Source organism: Vombatus ursinus, unplaced genomic scaffold, assembly GCF_900497805.2.
Source record: "Vombatus ursinus unplaced genomic scaffold, bare-nosed wombat genome assembly UNPS02014820.1, whole genome shotgun sequence".
Lineage (NCBI taxonomy): Eukaryota > Metazoa > Chordata > Mammalia > Diprotodontia > Vombatidae > Vombatus > Vombatus ursinus.
In genome coordinates, this window is record NW_020954598.1 from 24,693,259 (window position 1) to 24,720,463 (window position 27,205).

General features: G+C 38.1%; 1 protein-coding gene across 2 annotated transcripts in view; it reads left to right on the forward strand.

The window, feature by feature from the left end:
- RHOA (ras homolog family member A) overlaps window positions 1-22,024 on the forward strand; it is a 73,929-nt gene extending 51,905 nt beyond the window's left edge. For both annotated transcript variants that reach the window (XM_027836972.1, XM_027836971.1), the window contains 4 exons: window positions 10,473-10,630; window positions 16,208-16,328; window positions 18,801-18,931; window positions 20,669-22,024. In XM_027836972.1, the coding sequence (XP_027692773.1) occupies window positions 10,475-10,630; window positions 16,208-16,328; window positions 18,801-18,931; window positions 20,669-20,842 (582 nt within the window). In that variant the 5' untranslated portion in view covers window positions 10,473-10,474 and the 3' untranslated portion in view covers window positions 20,843-22,024. The remainder of the gene's footprint in view (window positions 1-10,472; window positions 10,631-16,207; window positions 16,329-18,800; window positions 18,932-20,668) is intronic.
- The last annotated feature ends 5,181 nt before the right edge of the window (window positions 22,025-27,205 follow it).

Here is a 27,205-nt window from a genome sequence, read left to right on the forward strand (position 1 = left end):
TCCTGATTCCAAGCCCAATGCTCTAGCTACCCTCCTAAAAGAAAGAGCACTGAACTGGAAAACAAGGCCTTCTGAATCACAAAGTTCTGACTCCATAGTTTGCTAATGGTATGAGTTGGACATGTCAGTTAACTTCCTTTAGGTTTTCAGTTTCTTTATTTGGAAAATGAGAGAGTTGAACTCGATGACCAGTAAGGCTTCCAACTCTATGATTCTAACTCCATTGAGACCAGTCTTTTATCTCTTTTAGGCCTTCTAGCTTAGGTTTTCTGTTTTCCTGGTCCTCTCTTTTCTGTATTTCCTTCCAAACCAAAAAAAAAAAAAAAAAGTTCGATTTCCCAAGGATTGCACTCTATGACCAAGTCTGAGGCCCAGTGTCACTCCAAATTAATTCCACTCATCCCTGTGGAATCTCAGAATTTAGTACACTATAAATCCATACTTGAAATTTTTGTTTTGGATTTAGAGAAACCAACCCTAAAAGTAGAAGTCAGGCTAGTTTTTTCAAGAGAACAGTATGCTGGAGCAGAGGGAGATGAAAGAGCCACAGGACATTTGCTTCCCGACTCATCCTGAGACCCAAATTGTCACCAAGAGCTTCAAAGGATCCTTTAGAAAGGTTCAGTGAAAGCCTCTAACCAGGCTACAATCTGATCTGGAATGTAGTGGAAAAGCATTGCGTTTGAGGCCTTCATTCACATCACATCACTTCTCTGCTACACTCTACAAGGAAGGAGAAATGGAGCACACATTTATATAACACTTAATGTGTGCCAGGCCCACAGCAGAGAATGCTGGCACAACCACCCTTTGAGGTAAGTGCCTATAGCTATTCCAAGAGATACATGGCTTCAGCACATCACTTCACCTCTCTGGGCTCAGTTTCTTCATCTGTAAATCTAAATCCATCATTCTACTTGTATGACAAAAGTTCTGCTGGCCAACGGCTATTTTCCCCAAACCCTTAACTAATCCATCTTCTTCCTAACATCTGAATGAAGTAGTTTGTGGAATTGCAAACTGATAGAATCTTTTTGGAGAGCTATCTGGCAGTACAAAGAAAAGTTTTTTTTTTTAAATAACTCTTTGATGCAATAATAATGCTTTAAGGGATTATTTTTTAAAAATCTGTTCGGATATGTTCATAGCAATATCAATTTTTTAAAACTTAAAACAATGTAAATGTGAACTAGTTAAGTAAATTGTAGTACATTAATGGAATGCAAATACTATACAAAACCAACAAGGATAAAGAATATAGAGAAATCTGGAAAGACCTTTATGAAATAATGCATAGTGAAAAGTACAGAAAGAACCAAGATAATGGAGCGCACATTCACTGCAACCACATAAGATGAAGGGTATAAAGATGAATGGGCAAAAGAATCCTAGTGATAATCAGACTTTGTGCCTCAAAAATTCTGGTATTTGGTTGAAATTTAAATATAAGTGTTTACTATGGTTATGTTGTTATTTTTTAAGTCCTTTCCAGAACTGTGGATTTTAAATTGTATACATAAATAGGAAGATAAAGGAATGCATCTATATTTTAGAGGCAAGATTGCTCTGAAAACACCAACCAAGCACTCTGATGAAATTGCTTAGTGCCTTGGTTGACCCAATAACTAGATTTGTTGAGCCATGTCATAAAATATGATGAAACTAGTTTTCAAAATCATTGGGCAGCTATAAAAAGTGAAGATGATTGATTCAGAGAAGTGTGGAAAGATTTATATAACTGTTGCAAAGTGAAATAAGTAGAGCCAGGAGTGTACATAGGGACATCCACAATGAAAATGGGAAGAGTAAAGCCACAGTCACAACTGGATGCTAAAAAATTATAAACAACAAACTTGACCCCTAAAAAGAGACTAGAATATCTCTCTGTACTCAGTTTTGTAGATGTGGGTTCCACAGGTGTAGAACATAACAAATAATGTTAGATTGTTTTTGTTTGATGTGTTGATTGAGTTTAAATTTTTCATACCTCTTGCTTTTTTTTTTTTTAAAGAAATTCTTATAAGGGCTTGCTCTCCTCTGGGAGAGGGTCAGATGAAAGATAGGAGTGAAATCTAGGTGATAGTAAAGAAAATTATTGGGCAAGTGGCTTTTCTTTAGCCTCTTTCTTAACTGACTTTTGAATAACAATGATCTCAAGACTGAACAAATGGCAAAGATTCAGGCCTTGATCCCCAAGGATTTAGGAGAGATTAGAAACGAAGCAAGACAAGTATATCTCCCATTTCCTTGCTTTAATAGCTGAGGATTCCTTGCCTTTTCCTGTGTCCTGAAAAGCAGCTGTATCTGGGAACAGAGGGACACAGGAAATGAGTGGGAAGATGGCTACTTGTTTCTACCAGGGCTAGTAGCATGTGGGTGTAGAGAACAGTAAACTGAAGTTATTTGGGTATATTTTTTTCCCTAACTCATAGGCAAGTCTTTTTAAGAAAGGTACATTAAAAAAAAGAAGAAAGAAAGATAAATTTAGTTTTCTATGTAGAGATAGCCTTCATTTTGTCACCTTACATTTTAATTTTGGCACCCATCTAGGAGTCAGGAAATAAAATGAGAATCTAAGGCTATTGAAGTATTTTTCTTTTCTTACCTGTAATACTGGTATCTTGTTGTCATAGTCATTGCTTCCTGGTCCTTGAACTTCTGTAGATATTTGAGGTTGTAATTATAAACAGGGTATATTTTGGTAGGACAAAATAATGTCACAAAAACATTGGCCTCTTGGTTTTCTATATTTTATGAGCCACTTTAACAATTGAAAATGGGGTTAACCATTGGGTAAATAACAGAACGTTGCTGACACCATATGATGACTTACATATACTCTATCCCTACCCCCAAAAGAAAGTATAGGACTACAGCTGAACTGTGAAGACAGCCAGGTTTCCCTAACCAATGACATCTAATGACTGCACATATCATCATTTACAATATTGTGAAACCCTACTGAAGGGCAACAAATTGAATACTAAGTTTTGAAAGGATGTAGTTATGAAACTTTTATTTTTTCTCATCTTTATGTGAATTGTTATGGACTTAGTCTTCATTGGACCTCCAGTGGGAGTAACCTAATGTACATCTGGTGTCTGAATTTTGGAAGTAGGATATCTAGTTGAAAATGATTTGATAGTTGGAAAGTCCACATGAAAGATGTGTGTATTAGGTGCAGAGGTTTGGTCAGAGGGGTTCTGTGTATGTTTGAGGGATGTGAAAAATCAGGTCAGAAAGTAAAGAATTCATGGTACCCAGTAAACACAAGATTTGCTGAAGAGTGAAAAAGACCTCAAAGAAGGTCAGTGTTTCAACAACTCTTGTTTCTTCCCCTCTCCCCTCCTCCATTATATTATTCATAATCATTTTTGGTTAGCCCCATAGGAGACCCTTCATTGTTAATGGTACTGAACTAACTATGGCCGTGAGGAAGACATACGCTTGGGTTCCTTCATTGGGATTCTTTAGTTGAGTTGTTTAATGGAAAGTTCAGGTAAATATTGCAAAATTAAATGAAGGTATATGAACACACTACATGTAAAGTCAAATGTGAGGTTGTAGCAACAATATGCTGTCAGAGATAGAGCTGGAAGTTTAGTGCCTAACACCCTCATCTTAAAAGATGACAAAATAGGTTTCTATCACACTCAGAACAGTTAAATGACATAATAGGAGACTTAAATGTCAAACCCAGATTCTAAACCTGAAAGAATTAAAGAATGTCAGTTATTCTATGCCCAAAGGGCTGTAAAACTGTGCATACCCTTTGATCCAGCAATACCACTACTAGGTCTTTATACCAAAGAGATCATACAAAAGGGAAAAAACTCACATGTACAAAAATATTTATAGTAGCTCTTTTTGTAGTGGCAAAGAATTGGAAATTGAAGGGATGCCCATCAGTTGGGGAATAGTTGAACAAGTTGTGGTATATGAATGTAATGGAATACTATTGTATTGTAAGAAATGCTGAGCAGACCAATTTCAGAAAAACCTGGAAAGACCTACGTGAACTGGTGCTGAGTGAAATGAGCAGAACCAGGAGAACATTGTACATAGTAGCATTAACATTGTGCGATGATCAACCATGACAGACTTAGCTCTTCTCAGCAATACTATGATCTAAGATAATTCCAAAAGACTCATGATGAAAATTGCTATCCATATTCAGAGAAAGAACTGTGGAGTCTGAATGCAGATCAAAACATACTGGTTTTTTGTTGTTGTTGTTGTTTTTGGTTTTTTTCCTTCTCATGGTTTCCCCTTTTGTTCTGATTCTTCTTTCACAAAATGACTAATGTGGAAATATGTTTAATATGATTGTTCATGTATGGCCTGTTATCAGATTGCTTGCCATCTTGGGGGAGTGGTGAGAGGGGGGAGGTAGAAAAAATTGGAACTCAGAATCTTATAAAAGTGAATGTTGAAAACTGTCTTACAGTTGGAAAAAATACTATTAAGTAGGGGGGAAAAGAATGTCAGTTATTGTTTGTGGAGCCTTTTGTAGTCTTACTAGAGGCAGAATTTGTCTCAAAAAAATGGAAAGTAAAAGTACAAATGGGAAGATTCAGTATCCAATTTTGATCATACCTCTGTTGTGAACAGGGAACAGAGTTTGAATTGTTTGTTCCGGTTAGCACAATCAGCAAATGTTCTGATGCCAAATAGTACAGTGACTTTTATAGAATATCTGTCTTGAAAAACGTTTTTGGGAGGATTTTAATTTTTTAATTTTGTAGTATCCTTCCAGGTAACTACTATAGTAAACAGACTTGTAACTTTGAGTAGTAATAGAATCAAACCTCTGAGAAAAGCTGTTGCAGTTAACCCTTAGATGAGCTGGACTGAGCTTCGGAAATGTCCTCAGTAAAACCCCTCCTGAAAATGAGTCATCTAACCCAAGTTGTTCTGGGAGAGCCTGAGCTGGTTTCCTTTCTCAAACTGGCAAGCAGCCGTGTTTGAAATGAAATATGTAATAGCAAAAAGAAAAGATGATTCAGTAAAAGCAGAGCGAGGAAGAATAGCAACTTTGTTGTTTTCTGTTGTCTGCCCTGCACTGTCTCTGTTCTCATAGGGTAGCCCTTCTACTCCTGTGTTGTCCAGAATCCACCTCCTAACTGTGGAGCTTTCCTTTTTTACTCATGTTTGTGCTTTTCCTTTGTTCCTGCTTAAGCTGGTAACTGAAATAGTGGTCCACTTCTCAGTATTTAGGTGCTCTCAGTATTTAGGTGAACTTGGCTGGAGGGTCTGTACTGTTGGCATTTTCACTTTTCTCCAGTTGGAATTAGGAGTTTGGAATTGAACTTCTGTTTTCAGTAAAAGGCACTTTTGTTAACTTTTTGTGAAACAATACAGATTGAGCTCTTGACTATATTATAAATCATGTGATGTCTAGACTTAAAGGAGAATAAAAGCAAATCTATTAATCCTGTAAGGCTTGAGCCACCAACATTTGTTTTAAAGGGTTCTTTAAAATTCTAACACTAAAGACTGGTTAATCTTACTTGTCACAGAAGATGGTGAGAAAAATAGTTTGGTTTATGTTTGAGGTTTAAAGTTTACCTTATCTGAACTTCTCTATGAAGGTTGGTAGTGAAAGAACTATCATCACAGCTTTACAGGTGAGGAAACCACCCCTCAAGATAAAGGGATTTCTATTTAGAAAAATTATGAAACAGATAAGTTAGAGATGGTAGACCAGTCTTTGCTCAGTACCTATATAGATGCAATTAGAAAATGTTTCTTAAATAGTAAAAGACAACTTAAATAGCTGGAGGAATGATTGGTGTTAATGAGTAGGCTGTGCCATAATAAAAATGACTACTACCAATGTTGGTTTACAGATTTAGTGCTATACTGATTAAACTACCACAGGAGGGGCATGTTTTATGTAACAAAATAAAACAACAGAATTCCCTTGGAGGAATAAAAGATCTAGAATATCAGGGAAAATAATGAAAAAAGTAAGAGAGGACCTGGGGGAATAATACTTCCAGGCCTTAGACTACATTACAAAGGAGTAATCTTCAAAACCATTTGGTACTGGTTAATACAAAAGTAGATGGGTGGAACAGGCTAGGTAGACAAGGAAGTAGAGTAGAATTTGGTAACCTGAAAACAGAATTACCTAGAAAGAACTCCCTATTTGACAAGAATTGCTGGGAAGACTAAAAAGCATTCTGGAAGAAATTAGGTTTAGGCCAGCATTCTATATCTTGTTCCACAATAAATTTAAAACAGATAAGTGAATACCAGTGATCATAGCATCAGACAGATTAGAAGAGCAGACAATTATATCAACTGTGCACAGGGAGTAAATTAGGTAATTTTGATCATGTGAAATTGAAAGCCTTTTGCATGAGCAAAATGAATGTCACTAGGATAAGTCAATTACGAAAAATATTATGACATCTGATAAAGGTTTGATATCCAAGGATTGATCGATCTCTGTGTGTGTGTGTGTGTGTGTGTGTGTCCACGTCCACAAGACATTCCCTGATAGATAAATGGTCAAAGGATATGATCAGTCTGTTCTCAGAATTGCAAATTATTGACAACCATATGAATGAGTACTTCAAATCATTAATAATAATAATGCAAAATCTTGAAGTCTCACCTCACACCCAACAAATCATCAAAGATAGCAAAAAGGTGGGAATAGTCGATGTTGGAGGAGTTGAGGAAAGGAGTTGAGGTACACTAATGCGTTTGTTGGTAGAGCTGTGAATTGGTATGACTATTCTAGAAAGAAGTCTAGCAACATGCAAAGAAGGTACCTAAAATTTCCATGTCCTTTGACCCAGAGTTCCACTACTAACCATATGCCTCAAGAATTTCATTGACAAAAAGAGGATTGTTTTATGTTAAAGTGTTGATAGCAACACTTTTTGTGGTAGGAACTGGAAATAGAATATACATCAATTGAGGAATAGTTAAATTGTGGTACAAAAATGTTATAGAGTATTATTGTGCTCTAAGAAATAATGGACTTGATAAATAAGAAAATCTTCCAGAGCTTTGTATAAACTAATGCAAAGTGAAGCCTTTACACAATGACTATAACAATATAAGTGAAAAGAAAAATAACAAAATCATCAGAACAGTGCTGAAAAAAATTTAATGTTTTGTTTTTTCCCAATTATATGTGAAAACAGTTGTTAACTTTTTTTTTTCTGAGTTCCAAATTCTTTCCCATCCTTGCTCCTCCCCTCTCATTGAGAAGGCAAGCAATTTGATAAAGGTTATATATGTGCAGTCATGCAAAACATTTCCATGTTAGTCATGTTGTGAAAGAAACCAGACCCAAAATAAATAAAGTTTTATTTTTAAAGGGTCCTCTCTGCATTCAGATTTCATTAGTTCCTTCTCTGGAAGTCGATGACATTTTTCTTCATAGGTCCTTCAGAATTGTCTTGGATCTTTGTATTTCTGAGAATAGCTAAGTCATTCATAGTTGATCATTATACAATATTGCTGTTACTGTGTGCAGTGCTCTCCTGGTTCTGCTTAATTCACTTTGCATCAGTTCAAAGAGTTGCTATAAATAATTTTTTTTTCCATATAGGTCCTTTTTCTTTTTTAAATCTCTTTGGGATATAGACCTAGTAGTGATACTACTGGGTCAGAAGTGTTGCACCATTTTATAGCTCTTTGGCCAAAGTTCCAAATTGTTCTCCAGAATCATTGGATCAGTTCATAAACTACAAACAATGTATTAGTGGCCCAATTTTCCCACGTTTTGTCCAAAATTTGTTATTTTCCTTTTCTGCCATAATAGCCAATCTGATAGATGTAAAATGGTACCCCAGAGTTGTTTTAATCATTTCTCTAATCAATAATGATTTAGAATATTTTTATATGACTACAGATAGCTTTGATTTCTTCATCTGCCTGTTCATATCCTTTGATCATTTTTCATTTGCTGCTCCCCCACCCCCTCACCCCCCCAGGCTCTTTACAGAGGTAGATGACTGTGATTATATAAAACTTCAGGCTTTTTTGAAAATGTGGGTTAATATTATGGACCTCTTCCTTCCCCCTCCCCCTCCCCTTCAGGTCTTTATTGTAAGGGATGGTTCACTGGGAAAAGATACAGTAGGAAATTTATGTAAAAGTGAAGAGAGTTGCTTAGGTGCAGATAGACAATAGCTGAACTGAGATTTGAACCTGTTTTATCCCAATTCCAGTATCTTTCCACTACACCATGCTTACTTATCTTTTTTCCCTTCCAGTTTTAAAAAGTGGTGATGTGCAGTACACCATTGCTTATTGTGTATTTGCAATGTACCCAGTAAGGTATTTACAGGGCATAAAAACAAATGTATCCTTTAGAAAGTTTATAGTTTAGTGGGAGAAACAATACATGTTTCAATCTTGAACTGTCTGGGACTAAGTTCAATAAGCTTTGAAGGCAAGCAAAAATGGTAAGCTGGAAATGATGATACAGAAGGCCCCTCCAATTTTTTCCACTTCTCCTTCACTTTGCTTTTTTTAAGGGTAGTAGAGTAAGTTCAAAAACCTAGCAAATGGTCCCAAACTTGCCTTTAGATAGCATGACCCTCTCTATAGGGAATTAAGCTGTGTTCCTTCAATAATGGAGGTTTGCTTTTGCCTTCCCTTGATATGGGTCCTTTCTGTCATCATGAAGAGCTCTAATAAAAATAATGCACATAAAATGCTTTCATCTTAAACACCCCCGCCTTGTGAAATGAGTTCTATTTTAAGTAGTTTAACTAAGGAATTGAAGCTTTAGAGAGAAGGAGTCATTTGCTTGTGGTCACACAGCTGGTTATTGTCAGAACGAGACTGGACCTGAGGACTCCTGAGTCTGGCTTTATCATTATCTGTCACCACAACTCTGGGGGCTTACCTTCTTCTTCCCCCTCCCAGCACAGTGTATGAAATGCAAGTCAAAAAAATTAAGTAGGCTTTCAGCTGATACTTGGAGATCCTGCTGTTAGTGATTTTTATTAGAACAGGATGTCACCTCTATTCTAGTCTCATGTATTTCAATTTAAGCAGCCCCGCATAATCGTTGATATTTAGTGTTTTAAATATATTATCTCATTTAAGCCTCACAAAAAGATCCTGTGAGGTTAGTATTATGCTATTATTTTCATTGTATAGGTAGGCAAACTGAGGTTTTAAAAAGTTATCTTTCCTGGACTTGAACATATAGTCAGTATCACAGCCAGGATTTGAGCCCACATTTTTCTGACTACAAATTCAGAGTTCTTTCTACCATATTACAATCCATAAAACAGCATTATTTCAGAATTTTCTAGATATAATGTCAAATTGATGGAAAGAACTGAGTTCTTCAAGGTTGTCAGTTTCATTGTATCCATTTATCTTGTACCTTTTTCTCAGACCTCACCCACCTTCCCTAAGAAGATCATCTTGGGAAATGTTTAGGAGAAGGGAACCAAGTAGATGAGTGCTCTGGCCTGACTTTACATACCTTTAGAGAAATCAGGACAGATGAGCCCAGTTTCATATATCTCAAGCCTTTTTCCATCTCCTTGGCCTGACTTCTTATAAAATTATTGGCATTATTTATACCACATTTAAATTGTTAGCTAAGGACTGGAAAAGGAGGCTATAAAATGTATTTATAGCTAGCATTTATATATCATCTCCTATGTACCAGACACTGTGCTTTGCAAATATCTCATTTGATCCTTACGGCAACCTGAGAGGTAGGTGCTATTACAGATGAGGAAATTGAGGCAAATGGGTTAAATGTCTTTGGCAGAATCACACAGCTGTTAAGTATCTGAGTTCAGTTTTAAACTCTGGTCTTCCTGAGTCTAAGCCCATTGTTCTGTTCATTACACTACCTAGCTGCCACATTGTCTAGTGGCTTTTGGTTAGAAAGTGAATTTTATATGTTCTACCCCTAAGAAGAGGGTTGAGGGCAACTAAGTGGTGATGTGGCTAGAATGCCAGGCCTAGAGTCGGGAATTCCTCTTCCTGAGTTCAAATCAGACCTCAGATATTTACTGACTGTGTTGACCCTAGGCAAGTCATTTAACCCTGTTTGCCTTTGTTTCCTCATCTGTAAAATAAGGTGGAGAAGAAAATGGCAAACTGCCCCAGTATCTTTGCCAAAAGAACCTGACTAAACAACAACAATAACAAAAATGAGAGTTCTTCTGAATGGAAGCAAGAAGGAGCTGGATTGTGTTTCTCCATTTACTCACTTCAGAGATCTCTGTTCCCGTCCTGAATTAACTATATATTGCTGGCTATTCATTGCTAACATTTATTTTTAACTAGTCTAGAAAATCCATATAGCTCTTAAGATTCTGTGCAGTCCCTATCAGAATGACTTTATGATCTGAAGATAAAGCTCTTTGCATTTCCTTTTACTTAGCCTGCATGCACTAGTAACCATGTATCCACATGTGCTGGGTGTAAATGTACTTGAGCATCAGAATAAATTTCTCCTTCTCCTTGTTTTCCAGCTATGGCCGCCATCCGAAAAAAGTTGGTTATAGTTGGTGATGGTGCATGTGGGAAGACATGCTTGCTGATTGTATTTAGCAAAGACCAATTCCCTGAAGTTTATGTGCCCACAGTGTTTGAAAATTATGTAGCAGATATTGAAGTGGATGGAAAACAGGTAAGTGTGCATTCTCTCAGAGCTGTTTTCCCCTTTTTTTATCATACATAAAAGTAGTAAGAAAATGTGTAGTCTTAAAATATACTTGCAGGCCATAGAGCAAGGTTCTTTGGAGAAGGTAAGTGGTGTTAAAAGATAAAATCTCTTTTTAATCCAGTGTTGGCCCAGCCCAGGTCTGTTTCAAGATTGACTAGGCAGGCACTTCCAGTGGTAAAGGGATGTCAAAAGGAAAACGTCTTAGTCTTATCCTAGATCTTCTCATGTGACTCTGTCTCCTCCTCCAACCTGTGACAGAAGAACCAGATATTCCCCTCAAAACCAAAAACTTCTTGGATTTGTTCCTGATCTTGGCCATCGTCAACAGATGAGGACATAAAGGAAGTTCACTTCTTTAGACCAAGACACTGAATCAGAATGATTCAGCCCATAATTTAGAGTATGTTTCTGGGCTTATCACACCATACTTAGATTCAGGCCCAGGCTTCATATGCCACATGCTGAAGCTATTTTCTGCAACAGAAAAACATCCTACCTTATATACACATATTCAAGAAGAGAACTGTTTGTCACACCCTTGACCAGAACTTTCTGTTGTTCAGTATTGGTAAAATAATAATACCAGGATTTACCTTTTTCCATGGTCTTGCAGATGGTCAATAGACAGATTGACAGTAATAATCACTATAAAGAACTTGTGTGTTTTTTCCTCAGTTCACTTTGTCTAAAAAGCTAAAATTTATATGATACCTTAAAATTTACCCCAAATTGTTTTTCATGCAACCATTTTAATGTTTATTAATTATTATATACCAAGTGTTAAGGGAGTGCTATCCTTGTTTTACAGATGAGGAAACTGAGGCTCAGAAAGGAAAAAGTGATTTGCCCAAACTCATATAGCAAGAACATAGATATAGTTCTTCTGTATCAGTACTCTTAAACTACATCACACTTCCTCTTCCCTTCCCTACATCTGCCCTCACCCTATCCACCTAATATTTCTCATCATCCTGAACCCCCAAACTACAAAGATCCTTTAATGGCTGTGCACTGACAGCATCTCCTTTCCTTGTTCAAGTCTAAGGATTCGTTTTCATCCATTAATTTAAAAAAGTTTTAGTATCTTTTCTGTTACAGAGAACCACAGAGGACTTAAAGACAAAAGACCGAGGTCCAAATTCTAGCTCTCTTATAGGTATATGACAGTTATGCTCATATGATTCTAGGCAAGTGACTTCAGCGTTGTGATCCTCAGTTTCTTCTTCTGCAGTATGGGGATAATACTTAGATATCTACAAATACTAATGTGTTTACGTCATGCAGACAATAGTACTTGTTACTTGTACTTTCTAATATGGCTAAGGATCTTTAGAGTTGGTTGCTTAGACAGGCAGTTCATAGTGGGGGGGTAGGTGGAAATAATGAGCCATATTATTGGGATTTCAGGAATTGTTTGAATGTAAACAAGCAAAAGAGCTAAAATAGAGGCTCAACACTGGTAATAGGATAGTAGTCTCGGGCTGGGTGGAAGTAAACTGTGGGAAGTGAGTCCTCATGGGGCCTGCTCAGGCTTTGATCATTCCATAAATCATAGAATCAAAAGCTGGAATAGACCTTAGTGATCATCTAGTTCAACCCCTTCGTTTTACAAATCAGTGAAGAAATAGAGGCTCAAAGGTGAAATTCAATGTCCAAAATCACATAGGTGTGGGTTAATTAACGTTCAAATCCTCCAACTCCCAAATCAAATATTCTTTCCCATATTCCATGCTGCCCCAAAGTCTGAGAGCATTGATGAGTCACTCAGGAACCATCATGGAGGATAGTTGACTGGTCACTGTTTTTACATGGAGACTACAGTGGTAGTCAGTGTTTCCTAATACAGAGAATTGTAGAATGAGGGGAGCTAACTATATCTAAGGAACCATTATTTCTATAAGACTCTTTGGGAGGCAATAGCTAATGAATTCATCCTTCTGTCCTAGCCGAGTGAACTGCCATCTATGAAAATCTTGGCCATAGGGAGCATTTTGAAAGAATAACTAATATGTGTAAAGGCCAATACAGGAAACAGGTTCTTATTGCCATCATATACAATTTCTGTGACATGTGAACAGCCTTGTGGGCCCTAAAGTAATAGAGCTAAGAGCATTTCATAGAGTTCTTTCTCCACAAGTCAATATGATGACCATTGGCTCAATTTTTAAAGGTTCATTTTAAAAATTTTAATATTGTTGAAATACTTTAAAGCAAAGCTATGGATGAGATATAGAATTGTTATCATTTTTTCCAAAAATGTAAGCTCCAGAGGAACTGTAAGAACTTTCTTGGATGAGAAATGTTTTTAAGGGGGGCAGGAATAAAGTAAGCAAGAGGTATAATGGGGACAAGAGAGATATTCAAGGTGAAGGTAGATAGTGAAGATGGAAGTGGTGGCAGTGACTGGAGCAGCAGAGAAAGCCAGGCCCCATTATGCTAGGTCTAAGTCCAAAGGGGACAATATCACTAGGGAAACAGGCTAAGAAGTACTAGTGGAAATTCCTCAACTCTATTCATGGTATGAGGCTTTCCTTATTACATGGGAAAGTGAGTGCCCATTTGGGAAAAGGAGAATGTTCCTTCTTCCTCCCTGGACCCCCTTAAAGTGAGATGCTCCCTTGTATTTTCATCTTCATTGACCTCTGACCCTCAGGAATTCACCAACAAAAATTCTTGAGGGGAGCTGGCTGAGTTATCTAGTTGGAATATTAGGGATATGTCATTTCCCTAAAGTGCTACTCACAGTTGAAGATTGTAATAGCAGTGGTTATGGGATTTAGAACTGGAAATGGACCTTAGATATCATCTACTCTGCCTTTCCCAACTTCCATTATATCGGAGCCCAATCTGAGATGGTGACTGGCTCATACAAATTAGTCAACATTTGAGCCCAGCTCCTCTTGACTTCAAATACACCAAGCCGGTGTGTATTTATACAGCACCAAACAGGCTCGTTTCTTTTGTAAAGCTTTGTAAAATAGAAATGGATACATACTATGTAATAAACTGACAGTGCTTTATATTTTACAAAGCACTTTTAGATCCACGTTCTCGTTTGAGCCTTGCAATAGCCCTCTGAAGTAAGTGCTACAGATACTGTTGACCACACATGTAGCTGATAGCTTAGCAAATCTAATGGTCCTATCTTATGCTACATGCTGTGATTAAACAGCTTTTGTGTAAAGTAGATAACCAGAAGCCATTTGTCTCTCTTGCTTCACCCCTTCCCTTTACCATACAATTACAGATTTATATGAAAGTTGTAACTTGTTACTTGAGTGAAAAGTAATTGAAGGTGCATCTTAGATTTCCCAGATGATCACTGTTTCTGTAGCAATGATGATATGTCCTCTATAGCTGCCAGACTAGAAAGGACCTTAGAGTCTAAATCTCTTGGTTTATAGGAAAAACCAGATGAGGCCCAGGATTGTCATCATCTGTAGCCTTCCCTGATGCTCTTTATCACTGATCACTTTGCATAGTGCTCCTCACCATTGTGGGAAAGGGTGTGAAATAGAAAGTCTGACCTTCCCAACTTCCAAAGCTACACTGCTCTGGGGTTGCCTGGGAAGCTGTGCCCTGGTCTTTTCCTAACCACTAATAAATGTCCACACTCCTGGATTCCTTTTGGGAGGGGAGAGGGGGATTCAAGTTGTCCAACTTGACTCCATAGAGGACAACGAGAAAATGGTGGATGGATTGGATTCTACCTTAGAGTAGATAGAAAAACCTTCCTGTCCTTTGAAACTGTCCAAAGGTGGAGTGGTGGTCCCTTGTCACTTCAGGTCTTCAAAAGAAGGCTAGTCAACTGCTCCTCAAGCAGTGCTGTCCTGGGAGAGGAGGGGAGAAGAAAAGTTTCTGTTCAAGAATGGGCTGAAGGGTGTATTTTTTTTTTCTTTAATTTTTTTGGGGGGGGGTGAGGCAATTGGGATTAAGTGACTTGCACAGGGTCACACAGCTATGAAGTGTATACTTTCTGAGATGTCTTGGCAAGGGGGTACAGAGGGCGGTAAGAGAAAGAGCACTGGTATTAAAGGTAGAGTAGACCCAGAGCCTAATCCTGTGTTCGTAGGTAGGTAAATCATTTAACTTCTCAGAGCTCAGATTTCATATATACAAAATAGGAATAATATCTATGTTATTTATCTCTTAGCATTGTTACGAAGATCAGATAAAAAATGTGTAAAATGCTTTACAAACCTTAGAGCACTTGGTAAAGCAACTCGTTGTCACTATTGCCTGTGTGAGAAGGAGAATGTTAATACTGATACTTCTCAAACATCAGCCAGGTATACAGAGGCCATGGGTCTTGGGCAAGATGACCTCTTAAGTTCTTAAGGATTAATTCCCACATTCAGACTGAACAGTGGATAGAGTACTAGGCCTGGAGTCAGGAAGACATGAGTTTAAATCAAGCTTCAAACACTTAATAGCTCTATGACTGTGGATAAGTCTTTCTCTACCTTTATTTCCTCGTATGTAAAATGGGGATAATAATAATCCCTGCTTTGTTAGAGAGTCATGATGATCAAATGATATTTGTGAAAGTGCGTAGCATGGTGCCCAGCAGATACTGGGCACTAAATAAATGCTTATTCCTTCCCACCTTTAAGACTTGGCCTTCGGCGTTGCTCAGGTCTCGTACATCAGTTTTATCCTTTGTTATAGACGATAAACCTTTTTAAAACTGGGAATAGCAAGGTGATAGGGACCATCTTATATTATATGCCCTGTAGATAAGGTCTATGAAATAGCATATTCCCTGACAGACGAGGCACAAAATAATCTGTGCCTCCTTCATCTGATGAATTCCACAGAATCACAACTATGGCTCACCTTTATCCTCAGATGGAAAAAATGGGTCCTATTCCATTCCTTTTCCCATTCTGCCAGCTTCCATCAGATATCTTTTTTTTTTCTTTGCAAATTACCCAATTTCTGCTACAGCTGACAGGCACTGAAGTGAGTGAGAATTCTGAAGTGTTTCTGGCAGGAATGTGTCAGAGAAGGTTAGGTTGGAGTTTTTGTGCAAATGTAAAGTCTCCTGGACAGGCTCATACTCTTTCAGCCTGTAGATTGCTATTTATAGTTCATTCAGTTTCCTTGGCAGCTCATATTTATACTTTCTGACTCTGCCCACTTCCCTTTCTACATAAGAGTTTAGTGACTAAGGTAGTGGATAAACTCCAGTAATGACATGAAATTTCATTTAGTTTAGTCCCAGTTCCACCCCTGGCTTGGAAAATTGCACAATATGGTATAAAAAAGTACTGATCTTAGATCCGGAGGGCCTGAATTCAAAGACTAATTCTGCCATTTACTATTGTGCCCCATTCATTTTTTCGACATAAAGGCTTTCGTCTATGTAAAATGTAGATGCACTTTGTAAACCTTCTACACCCAGAGAAGCAGTGATTCTTGGAAGCATAGTTTCATCTTTTGAAAGAATCTGTTCTATCCAAATGTAGGTACGTTCACCCTGCTTTCTTATGGTTGTGGTTATGGTCTTATCTGAATAATCTACCTGTTTTCTCCATATAGGTGGAGTTGGCTTTGTGGGACACAGCTGGTCAAGAAGATTATGATCGCCTTAGACCTCTTTCCTACCCAGATACCGATGTTATACTTATGTGTTTTTCCATCGATAGCCCTGATAGTTTAGGTAAGTAACAGTGGCTTGTGTATGGGTAAATGTGTGGAGGAAGGAGTAATAATCAAACCCTGTGCGTGTACATCTAGTGATAAAACTTCATTTGTTTGACAGTAACTTCCTGTTGAGTAAGTTGCAGTCCTAGACTTGGATCCCTCCCTCACCCAAACCCCGCCCCCTTCCCATCACTTAGTAACAAGATGCATGCACTAAGCAGTTAAAATGTCATGTGGTGAGATCTGAGCCAGATTGCATAACAGTTTGAAGGGAGGGTGGAGGGTTCATGGAAGTTACAGGAACTCAGCTGAGAAATAGGAGGTACTTCCAAGAAGAGAGACAGCAGTGAACAGAATAGAGATCCTGCCATCTAATATGTCAGAATCTTCAGAAACACTCGTTTTTGCAGCTACTGTTGTGTCCCAGGGAGAAATTCCTCTGTTCTAGGAATTGGCTCTTCTGATCTTTCTTTTTCTCTGATATATGATTTATGGCTGTGACATAGAGAGACTCTTTCTAGCCAGCAAGTTCAGGATGACAGTGTGGGAAACTTCACAAGTTCCCAGTAGCTATAGAGCACCCTGTTTCGGAACTTGAAAATTGGTAGCTCTGGGAAAAGGAATATATTCCAAATACAAATTTAGTTCTTTGTTGTTGCAACAACACCACCACTTTTTTTGTTCTATGCACAAACCTTAATACTGATTTTGTTTAATGCAATTATAATAGCTCACATTTATGTAATTATGCAATAATTTTCAAGTGTTTTATGTCTATTATCCTGCTTGATTCTCATTAACAGTCCTATGGTAGTATAAGTACTTACATCTCCATCTTTATAAATCAAGAAATCAGAACTCAGAGGGCAAGTCTTTGCCCAAGGTTACATAGACAGTAAATAGCCGGATTTGGTACTTGAGCCAGGGTCTTCCAGGTTCTAATTCTGCCTTGGTGTCAGAGGCCATTTTATTTCTGTAACTCCTTGTCTTCACTCTAAAGAGGTTGTAAGAGTAACAAGATTTGAACAAAGTATAAATACCAGAGAGACATCACTGTATTAATAAAGTAAACTATAGTTGGTGAAGTGGCATGATGTTTTTCTGTGCTGAAGTAATTGTCATTAAGAGCTATGAGTAAGCTGTCGATTATTTTGTGATAGGACAAATAAAGCTTCCTTTCTACAAGGCAGTATTTTGGCCCAGTGGCATAACATGCCTTTCATGATTCTGCTGTTGGCAATTAAGTAAATGTCTCAAATTTATAGAGTAAAAATAATTTGTGTTTAAAGTGACTTCTTAAACCCTTTCAGGGTTGCCATAATGTGGCCAAAAGGTAGAAGCATGTTCTCACCCTTCAGATGTTTCAGAATGTATCAAGTTGACAAAAAGTCCAGCTTTCCCTGATAAACTCAAAGTCTAGGGACTACAGTTAAGGAGAGATGATCAAGGCCCTAGGATCTAGTGGGTTAGGGCAAGCAAAGTCTGGTTTGTCACCATGGCAACCAGACTGATCCATGTGAAAACATATAGTAGTTAGAAAACTAGACTTAAAGTGCAGAGATGTTTGTTCAGTCATTTCAGTTGTGTCTGACTTTGAGACTGCATTTGGGGTTCTCTTGGCAGATACTGCAGTTGTTTGCCATTTCTTTCTTCAGTTCATTTTACAGATGAGGAAACTGGGGCAAACAGTTGAGTGACTTGCCCAGGGTCACACAGCTACTAAGTGTCTGAGGCTGGATTTGAACTCAGGAAGAGGAGTCTTCTTGACTCCAGGCCTGGCACTCTATCCAATGCACCACCTGGCTGTGAAGATATGTGTGTTCAATCCTAACTTTGAACACTAGCTCTGATTCAGCCTCCATTTTCCCTTTTGTAAAATGGGGATAATATTATCCGTGCTGCTTTACTATCTTTTTGGGTGGTGGTGAGGAAAGCACTTGGTAAACTTTTTTTTAATGGTATTTAATTTCTTCCAATTATATGTAAAGACAATTTTTAACATTCATTTTTTGAAAATTTTTAGTTCTAAAATTTTTCCCTCTCTCAAAAGGTAAGAATTTTAAATAAATTGTATATGTACAGTCATATAAAACATATTTCCATATTAGTCATATTGTGAAAAAAGAAACAGAACAAAAGGGAAAAAAAACACACAAAAAAGATTAAAGTAAAAATAGTATGCTTCAATCTGCATTTAGACTCCATCAGTTCTTTCTCTGGGTAACATTTTCCATCATGATTCCTTTGGAACTGTCTTGGATCGCATTGTATAAGCACTTGGTAAAATTGAAAGCTTTGATGTGGCTACTTGGAAAAGCCAAGAAATTACTGACGTGTTTGTGAAGCTCAGGGATTCAATTTTTGTCTTTTCCCCAAAATATGAAACAAGGGATTTTACTGAGTATCTAGCCTTTATCATTTAATCAAAGTTTTCTCTGTAGTTTTTATGTACATCCACCCCCTCATGACTTGTTTTTGGTTGATCCAGAAAACATCCCAGAGAAGTGGACCCCAGAGGTGAAGCATTTCTGTCCCAACGTGCCCATTATCCTGGTTGGGAACAAGAAGGATCTTCGAAATGATGAGCACACAAGACGGGAGCTGGCCAAGATGAAGCAGGCATGTCCTGGGTCAGGGGGCGGAGGGGCTAGAATATTCCTAAGAGGAAAGGTGCCTGAATATGTAGAGGACTTCCTCTGAGAAGCTCAGGGCTCTTTCTTTGGCCCTAGCCTCTTCTTAGCATCCTCTCAACTAACAAGGTTAGGGTGGGGGTCACTGCTCTTGGCCTTTGTCCTTTTGGGCAAGAATGTTTTGAAGGTCTTCTCTGTTATTCACTGGGAGACACCATGTTAAAGTAGAAATAGCTGGAAACTGAAAGTAGTGGGCACTTAACTACCAGTTACCATCCCTGACACTTCAGTCTCTACCTTGGGCAGAAATAATTATCTCCATGTTAGAGAAGAACACTGGGGCTCACCAGACTAACATAATGTCACAGAATCATTAGGTAGCTGGTGAGGGGCCAAAGTGATAGATCCACAAACCCACTTCCTGTCTTCCAGAATCAAACTGGTCACTGCTGGCTCTGCCACTCACTCTGTTCCCTTTCTGGCCTCAGTTTGTCCATCTGTAAAATGTGAGGGGACTGCATCAAATCTCTTCAAAGCCCATTCTACCATAGCCTCTGCTGCTTTCAAACAAAGAGGTTCTCAGAAATCTGTACTCTCATGATTGTTCTAAACAGGGATGAATGGGAGTGCTTTTTTTCTTTTGCTTTTAAAATTAGAATCCCATCCCTTTTGTAATAACTGTACTCACCAAAAATGAATTTAATAATGGTTTAAGAGAAGAATGCAGGAGATGATTGTTTTCAGCTCCAGGAATCAAATATCAAGCATGTCTGAAGGAGATAGTATGCTATAAGTAGGGAGAGTTACTAGAGACCCACTTTGATATCTCAGCTCTGCTTGTCCAACCTTGAGCAAATTATTTCACTTCCTTAGGCCTCTGTCTCCTTATCTATAAAATTAGGATGTTGTACTAGATGGATTCGGTATTCTCCAAGATCCCTTCCAGCTCTCCTGTTTTGTTACTGTAAGGATAGTGAGCTCATGAGGCATTTTTCCTCTACAGAATTGACCCTTGGGGTCAATAGCTCAGGAGACATTAGGGTCCTGGGTTTCTTTAAGAAATATATGGTTGTTGGAGTGTGAACTCTGGGATGTACATCCCATTATCAATATTTGCCTTTTCTCACTTGTCTCAACAGCCCTTTAAATTGCTTTCAGGAAAGCAAATGTGTTCTTTTCAAGGAAGAACTTGTATTTCAGACCAGTATTTGCCAGCCAAGTGTTCAGTCTCTGGATATCTTGAGGTCAGGATCCATCTCTTTAATAGGCATTTATCCATCCTAGAGCTTCATTGCCCTCTTGAGACTTGGCACTAGGAAATTTTCCCCTGCCTTTCCATCTTAAATCATTATCTTTATTCCCCTCAATTCCTAATGCTGATTTTCGTCATAACTGGTCCTTGATGGAAGTATCTTTGAGACTGAGACTTTATAGCGTAGAGAATAGTGGATTTAGCTAGTAGTTGATTTAGATCATGTCCCGGCTAAGTTACCACAGCTCTGTATTTGTTTCCTCTTCTGTCAAGTGAAGGGGTTGGAATAAATTCCAGCTCTATGACATCCTTTGATCCTATGGATAGTTCAATCAAACTGAATTTTAATTAGACCTGATGTTTTTGTAGTTGGTTTGTGATTGTTTTTTCTTGTGGATGGCTCCTAGGATATGTTTATGAACCTACAATTCACTCCTGCTTTCCTGAAAGGGTTCTCTCCCTCTCTGTCCACAGGAGCCGGTGAAACCTGAAGAAGGCAGAGATATGGCAAATCGGATTGGTGCATTTGGTTATATGGAGTGTTCAGCAAAGACCAAAGACGGTGTGAGGGAGGTTTTTGAAATGGCCACAAGAGCGGCTTTGCAAGCCAGACGTGGAAAGAAAAAATCTGGGTGCCTTGTCTTGTAAACACAGTGGAAAGCCCAAGCCCTCACTCGGTTAATTTTTGAAGTGCTGTTTATTAATCTTAGTGTATGATTACTGGCCTTTTTCATTTATCTATAATTTACTTTAAGAGATTTACAAATCAGAAATCATCTTGCTACCAGTATTTAGAAGCCAGCCATGATTGTTTAATGACAGTCTGTGTCCAACACATCTGTGCACACCAGGGTCCCTCTGACATTACTCTTAATAACCTTCTTCATTCTCCCAACCAGCACATCTGGCACTAATTCAAGGGAATTCTTAACTTCTTGCTTCTTTATAGAAAGAGAAAAGGTGATAACTTTTGTGAATTGGGCTTTAACTACTTTTATACCTAACATGTCCTGTTGCTGTCAGCTTCAGGGCCCTCTGGGGAATAAATACAAAGTCACTTCAGAGCAGGACCTCTTATAAGGCTTTTATTCATATAGCTCTGGGGTATTATTCAATTGTTTGAAAATGGGACCCAGCCAGAGATGGCAAGTCCCCATACAGCTGTGGCAAAGCTACAGTTCTGTGGTTTCATGTTAGTTACCTTAGAGTTACTGTGTAATTAGTGCCACTTAATGTATGTTACCAAAAAATAAATATATCTACCCCAGCTTAGATGTAGTATTTTTTGTATAATTGGATTTCCTAATACTGATATTTGTTATCTTTACAGAAGGTCTCTGGTTTTGTTTTTTGTTTTTTTGTTTTTTGGTTTTTTTGGTGTTTTTTTTTTTTTTTTTTTAAAGAAAGTACATTTGAACATAAAGTCAGATGGAAGAACATTTGAAATCCCTTTTTGTCGGTTTCTCCAGTGAATGACAGCCATTAGCAGTTCCTTTTCTACAGAACATACCCCAGTGTCCACCCCTGTCTCCTGGAATTGGGGTCAGTGAATGGGGAATTGGTTCCACCCCAAGGCAATGTGATGGTTCAGAAATTGGAGTGATTTGTCTGAACTCAAGTTGCAGCATCTTGGTATATACGATGTTTCTTTATTTCTTACTCTTACAGTGGTGACTCCCCTTAATCTCCTGGGGGAGCTTGCTACCCATTCTCTTTGTTGGTGGCCAAAGTCCCACTTGGAACTTCTCGTTCCTCTCCAGCTGACTAAACTTTTTTCTGTATCAGTTAATTTTTTTCCAACTACTAATAGAATAAAGGCAGTTTTCTAAACTTCCTGTATCTTGGTGTTTGTCTCGCTCACTCTCCAGGCCAGCAGTGGCAGGTGAGGGGGATGTCCCAGGACAAACTTGGAGGTAGTCCAACTTCAGTGGCTTAGCGCAATACCTTCAAAAAATATTGAATCTCTACCATGTCTAGAATCCTATACTAATCGGAGTTTAAGTAAGATATGAGCCTTCTTGTCATGGAGCTAAGAAGGGAGAGACCCAGACACCAGTAGGAAAATAACTCTTCTATACCTCGATTAGAGTAGAGTTGCTAATAAAATACTACAGAAAGAAGAAGGTCCTTACTGACTTGGGAAACATCTGGGAATTACTGAAGTGGAGCAATGGGACCAGGTGTATGCCTTAAGAAAGATTACCTCGAATTTAGAATGAAAGATCAATAGAGGTAGTGGGAAGATGGGTAAAGAGGTTATTACAAGTCTGAGTGGCAGTTTATTGGAACTTGTGTAACACATAGGAGGAGAAGAGGTAACCTCCAGAGGGCCTAAATTGTTCATGATGTTGAGAAGTGTTGGACAGGGAAGAATCCAATGTAACCCCAAGGTTATGAGTATAAGACTAGAGTATGTATATATAGGAGTGTACCCTAGCTAGAGTCTGCTGGCCAGAGTCCACCTTCTATGAAGCCAGCATGATATTTGTGACCAACATTTACAGGAGATGTTTTCCTTTGAAGGCTGAGCAGAGGAGGGGATTAAACAGAAATGATCATTTTCTTTATCCCACTAATGTGATTGCTTCCACTAAGAAGAAACAATTTTGACTCTGTACTCCTCTTGTCAGCTTTTTTTGGCTTATAATTCATCCCTGAATCATGTTTCTGATGATTAATAGTTGATAAAATAGCAGAACTAGGCTGTGATATCAAAATTGATGAGACATCTTCCCACATACATTTCCAAGTAACATCACTTTTACTTCCCTATCTGACCCTTCAGTGGATATCACTCTGGCGATCATGGCTCTGCCATGAGGATTATGGGAAAATAATTTTGAAGTTTACTGACAGCTGGCCTGTTGGTCGGAGTTCTTGTTCTTGGTTCTGAGGATGGGTGTGTGGGGACAGTATTGCCTTTCCCAAGACATGAGAAAGGAAAGAAATAGAAATTATGAAAAGTGGTGCTTTGTAGTATTTTGAGTTGTACATAACTGGCCCACCTTGACCCTAGGTTAGAGCTAGAACTCTTGAGACTATACTTGTCCCTGTGAGGGAAGGGGGTTGAGAGTAGAATGCCTTTAGCCAACAATTGGTTGTTGGTACTGGAGATGGAGACAAAAGATGATGTCTTCTGAATAGAGTCTAACTCCTTTCAGGTTAGGGAAGAATTTTATTTAAATTCAACAAACATGTACATACATATTGCTTACTGTGTGCAGAACACTATTTATCACAAGTAGAGTTAGATTAAGGAAGACAATTCCTTTCCTTATAGAGTTAAGTAAAGTAATCAAGTAGGAAGTCTAAGTGTATTGAGAGAGTGAGTAGAGGATTTTCCTAAAAAACTCCCTGTCCCATAAGCATATCAAACTCATGTCCAAAATTGATCTCATCTTTACCCCCCCAATCAGTTGCCAAATCTTGCTATTTCTACCTTTATAACATCTCACATCTGTCCCCTTACTATCTTTATACAGCCACTACCTTAATTCAGCACTACAACAACCTCTTAATTGATCTTTCTCCCTCTTCCAAATCTATTTTCCCACACTGCTGCCAAAATGAATTTTTTTTTTAATGTAACTGTGTCAATCCCCCTATTCAAATTCCAGTGGCTTTCAATTCTAGGATCAAAAATCTGTGTATAACCTTTCTTCCCAACATTATTATAGACTTCCCCCTGCGCTCTATACTCCAGCCAAATTGACCTTTTCTAGACTGGCAAACTTTTTCCATCTCCAGTCTCCACACCTTGGAATTGACTGCCCTCCATGTATTAAACCAAAGCCACCTCCCTCCACCTCTTTGAATCCCTTTATTTTAAGTTCTGCTCAAGTTCCTAGAAGAAGTCTTTCCTCCTTTCCTGATTCCCCAGTTGCTACTACCTTCCCCACAAATACTTTATCCTGTATTTATTTAATGTATAACTACATATATGTACATATACACATATATTATCTCCTGATAGAATACAAAGACTTTAATTTTTGTCTTAGTAGCCGTGGCACTTAGCATACTGCCTGGAACATAGACACCTAATAAATACTTGTTAAGTAATTGGTTGAAAATGGAAGTAATATTTCCATTTTCCAGATACTGAAATTGAGGCTGAGAGTGTGATTTTCCCAAACTTATTCTCTTGACCATTCTCTTGTCCATTCTTTCTACTATATGAGAGGATCTGAGTTGGAAGGGATCTTAGATACCCTTTAGTCCAACTTGTAACTGAACAATAATTCCTTCTACATTAAATAAAAAGTGGTCATCAAGATTTGTTTAAAGACTTCCATGAGAGAGAACCAATTATTCAAATCATCCTTGGACTCTTACTTCTTGGGATCACCCTAGGCTCTGATAAGTAAGCTTTTACCATATCCTACCCTAAGCCTGGCCTCCAAAGCACTTTGTGCACATTTCCAAACCTTGTCACTATGGGTGCATTCCCCTTTTTGCTCCCCTTTATGTGTTGTCTTCCTACAGTAAGCTTCTTGAGAGCAGGGAATATCTTGCTTGCATTGGTCTCTCCAATACTTAGTGCAGTGGCAAAACATGTAATACATATTTTTATCATTCATTTGTTCATCATTCACTTACACTTTTGGATTACTGTAATTGTCAGGAATTCTTTTTTCCTTATCTCAAGACTAAATTTGCCTCTTAGCAACTTCCACTCACCCTAGTTTTTCTGCCTGGAGCCATCAAGAAGCCTAATTCCTTCTCCATATGTTAGCCTTTCAAACATTGAGAAGGTTGTCATGTCTCTTGTGCCTTCTCAGGCTAACCACCTCCATGGACTTCTTTCAACCAATATTTGCATAGCATGAACTTGAGATCCTGCTCTGGCCTCTCAAATTTATTCCCTCTCTGGGATGTAGCACCTTGTACTCTAAATGTGGTCTGACCATCATAGACCACAGTAGTCAAGAGTGCTCTATTTTATATGGGTTCAGAGCCCGGCTTTGACCTTGGGCAAGTCACTCAACTTTACTGGGTTTTGGTTTCCTCTTCTGTAAAATGAGGGAGTCAGCCTAGATGAACTATATATGCTAGGTTCCTTCCAACTCCAAATCTTTGATCTTAATATCCTAGTCTTAAAAGCCCCAGAATGCTTTTAATATGGCCTAAAATTATGCTAGCTTTCTTGGCCACCATATCGCAACTCATTAAACTTAGCATTCCACTGAAATTTTCAGAAAAACTTTGTGCAGCTGTAATTCCCCTATCTTGTACTTCTGAAGTTGATTTTTTAACCAAAAAGTATTAAAGATGATAACTTCACCTTATTCAATTTAGCCTAATGATCTAACTTGTCCAGATCTTTTTGAATCCTGTCATTTATCCCAGCTTTGTTATCTGCAGATTTGATAAGTATGTCATCTCTACCTTCCAATCACTGATAAAAATGTTAAATAACACAGGGCAAAATAGCTTCCTGATGTTCTCCACGTCCTCTTACACCTACTCCAGCAAAAATCTTCACATCAGACTGAGTAATGATCAGAACATCTAATGAAGCTATAGAGACTCCTTCCACCCCAAAATTGCACAAAAAAAATCCATGGACAGTAAGAAAGGGGGTCATCAGCCCAGATGAGCCCAAAGTGATCAAAAATGGGTGAGAGACAGGCATAACCAGCAGAACTCTCTTAGGCAATAAGAGTAGAGTATTCCCGAGAAAGCACTGGGGTGAGGATAGGGAAGGAGAGAAACTTGAAATCTCTGTAGCAGTAGCAGTAGCAGTGTGATTTTGGCGGGAAGCAGCAGTAAAGTTAGATAGGACTGGAACACCCCAGAGTCTCAAAGTCTCTAGCACCTTGTCCTGAAATGCCATAGAAGGCTCTGAAGATCCATCAGTGAATCTCAAAGATCCAGAGGGACCTAACCCTAGAAGGTGGAGGTCATTGCAGGAACCTAGGGGATCTAGGGCAAGACCAAACAGGGCTAACCACCACTCTACTCAAAAGTGTACCAGATTGGAGCCAGGCCCAAGCATGGTTTCAATTCAGGAACTAATACTGGAGAAATGAATAAACAAAGAAGAAAACAATCATAAATTTTTGCAAATACAGAGATCCCCCCAAAAAAAAAGGATGACAGCAAGCAGAGATTAAAAGATGAAATACAAGAAATAATTTAAAAATTAAATACAAGCTCTGGAGGAAAGAATTGGAAAGAAAATAGCTTGGAAGAAAAGTAGTGAACCTTATCCAATCAATAGACTCTCTGAAAACTAGACTGGACCAGACAAAAGTCAATGACCCCATTAAATGTCACAGAGTAGAACAGTATCAAAAAAATGAAGAAAATGTAAGATAAATTATATCAAAAACAACTGGAAAATAGGTCAAAGATAATTTAAGAATCATTAGACAAATTGTGGAAATTTGTTTTGCTTGAAATATTTGTTAAAAGAGTTTGGTTTTTTATCAATGGAGAAAACTGAAAAGGAAAGAAGGTAGATTTTCATTAGTTGAAAATACTAAATTTTAAAAACTGGAAAATTAATCACTGGACACCATGATAAAAACAATAATAATAAAAAGCTGGAACACTATTTCAAGAAATCATAAAACTACTCATATCTATTAGAATCAGAGGGTAAAATGAAGATAGAAAGAATCCATGAATCACCTTCCGAAAGGAGACTCAAAATTAAAAGTCCCATGAATATCATTGCCGAAATCCAGAGCTCTCACATGAAAAAATATTTCAAATATCCAAAAAGAAGCAGTTCAAGTAACAAGGAAACGTAGGATCATGAGACCTGGCAGCTTCTATTAAACATGAGTGCACATCTTGGAATAAGATATTTTGAAAAGATAATGGCTTTCAGCCAGCACTAGCTTGCCCTGCAAATCTGAGTAATGGAGGGGAAGGGGGAAGGATCTTTAATGGAATAGAAGACTTTCAAACAATTCTAATGAAAAGATGAGGGCTGAGTAAGAACTTTGAAATACAAACACAAAAGTCCAGAGAAACTCTAGGAAGGTAAACTTTTTTTTTGTT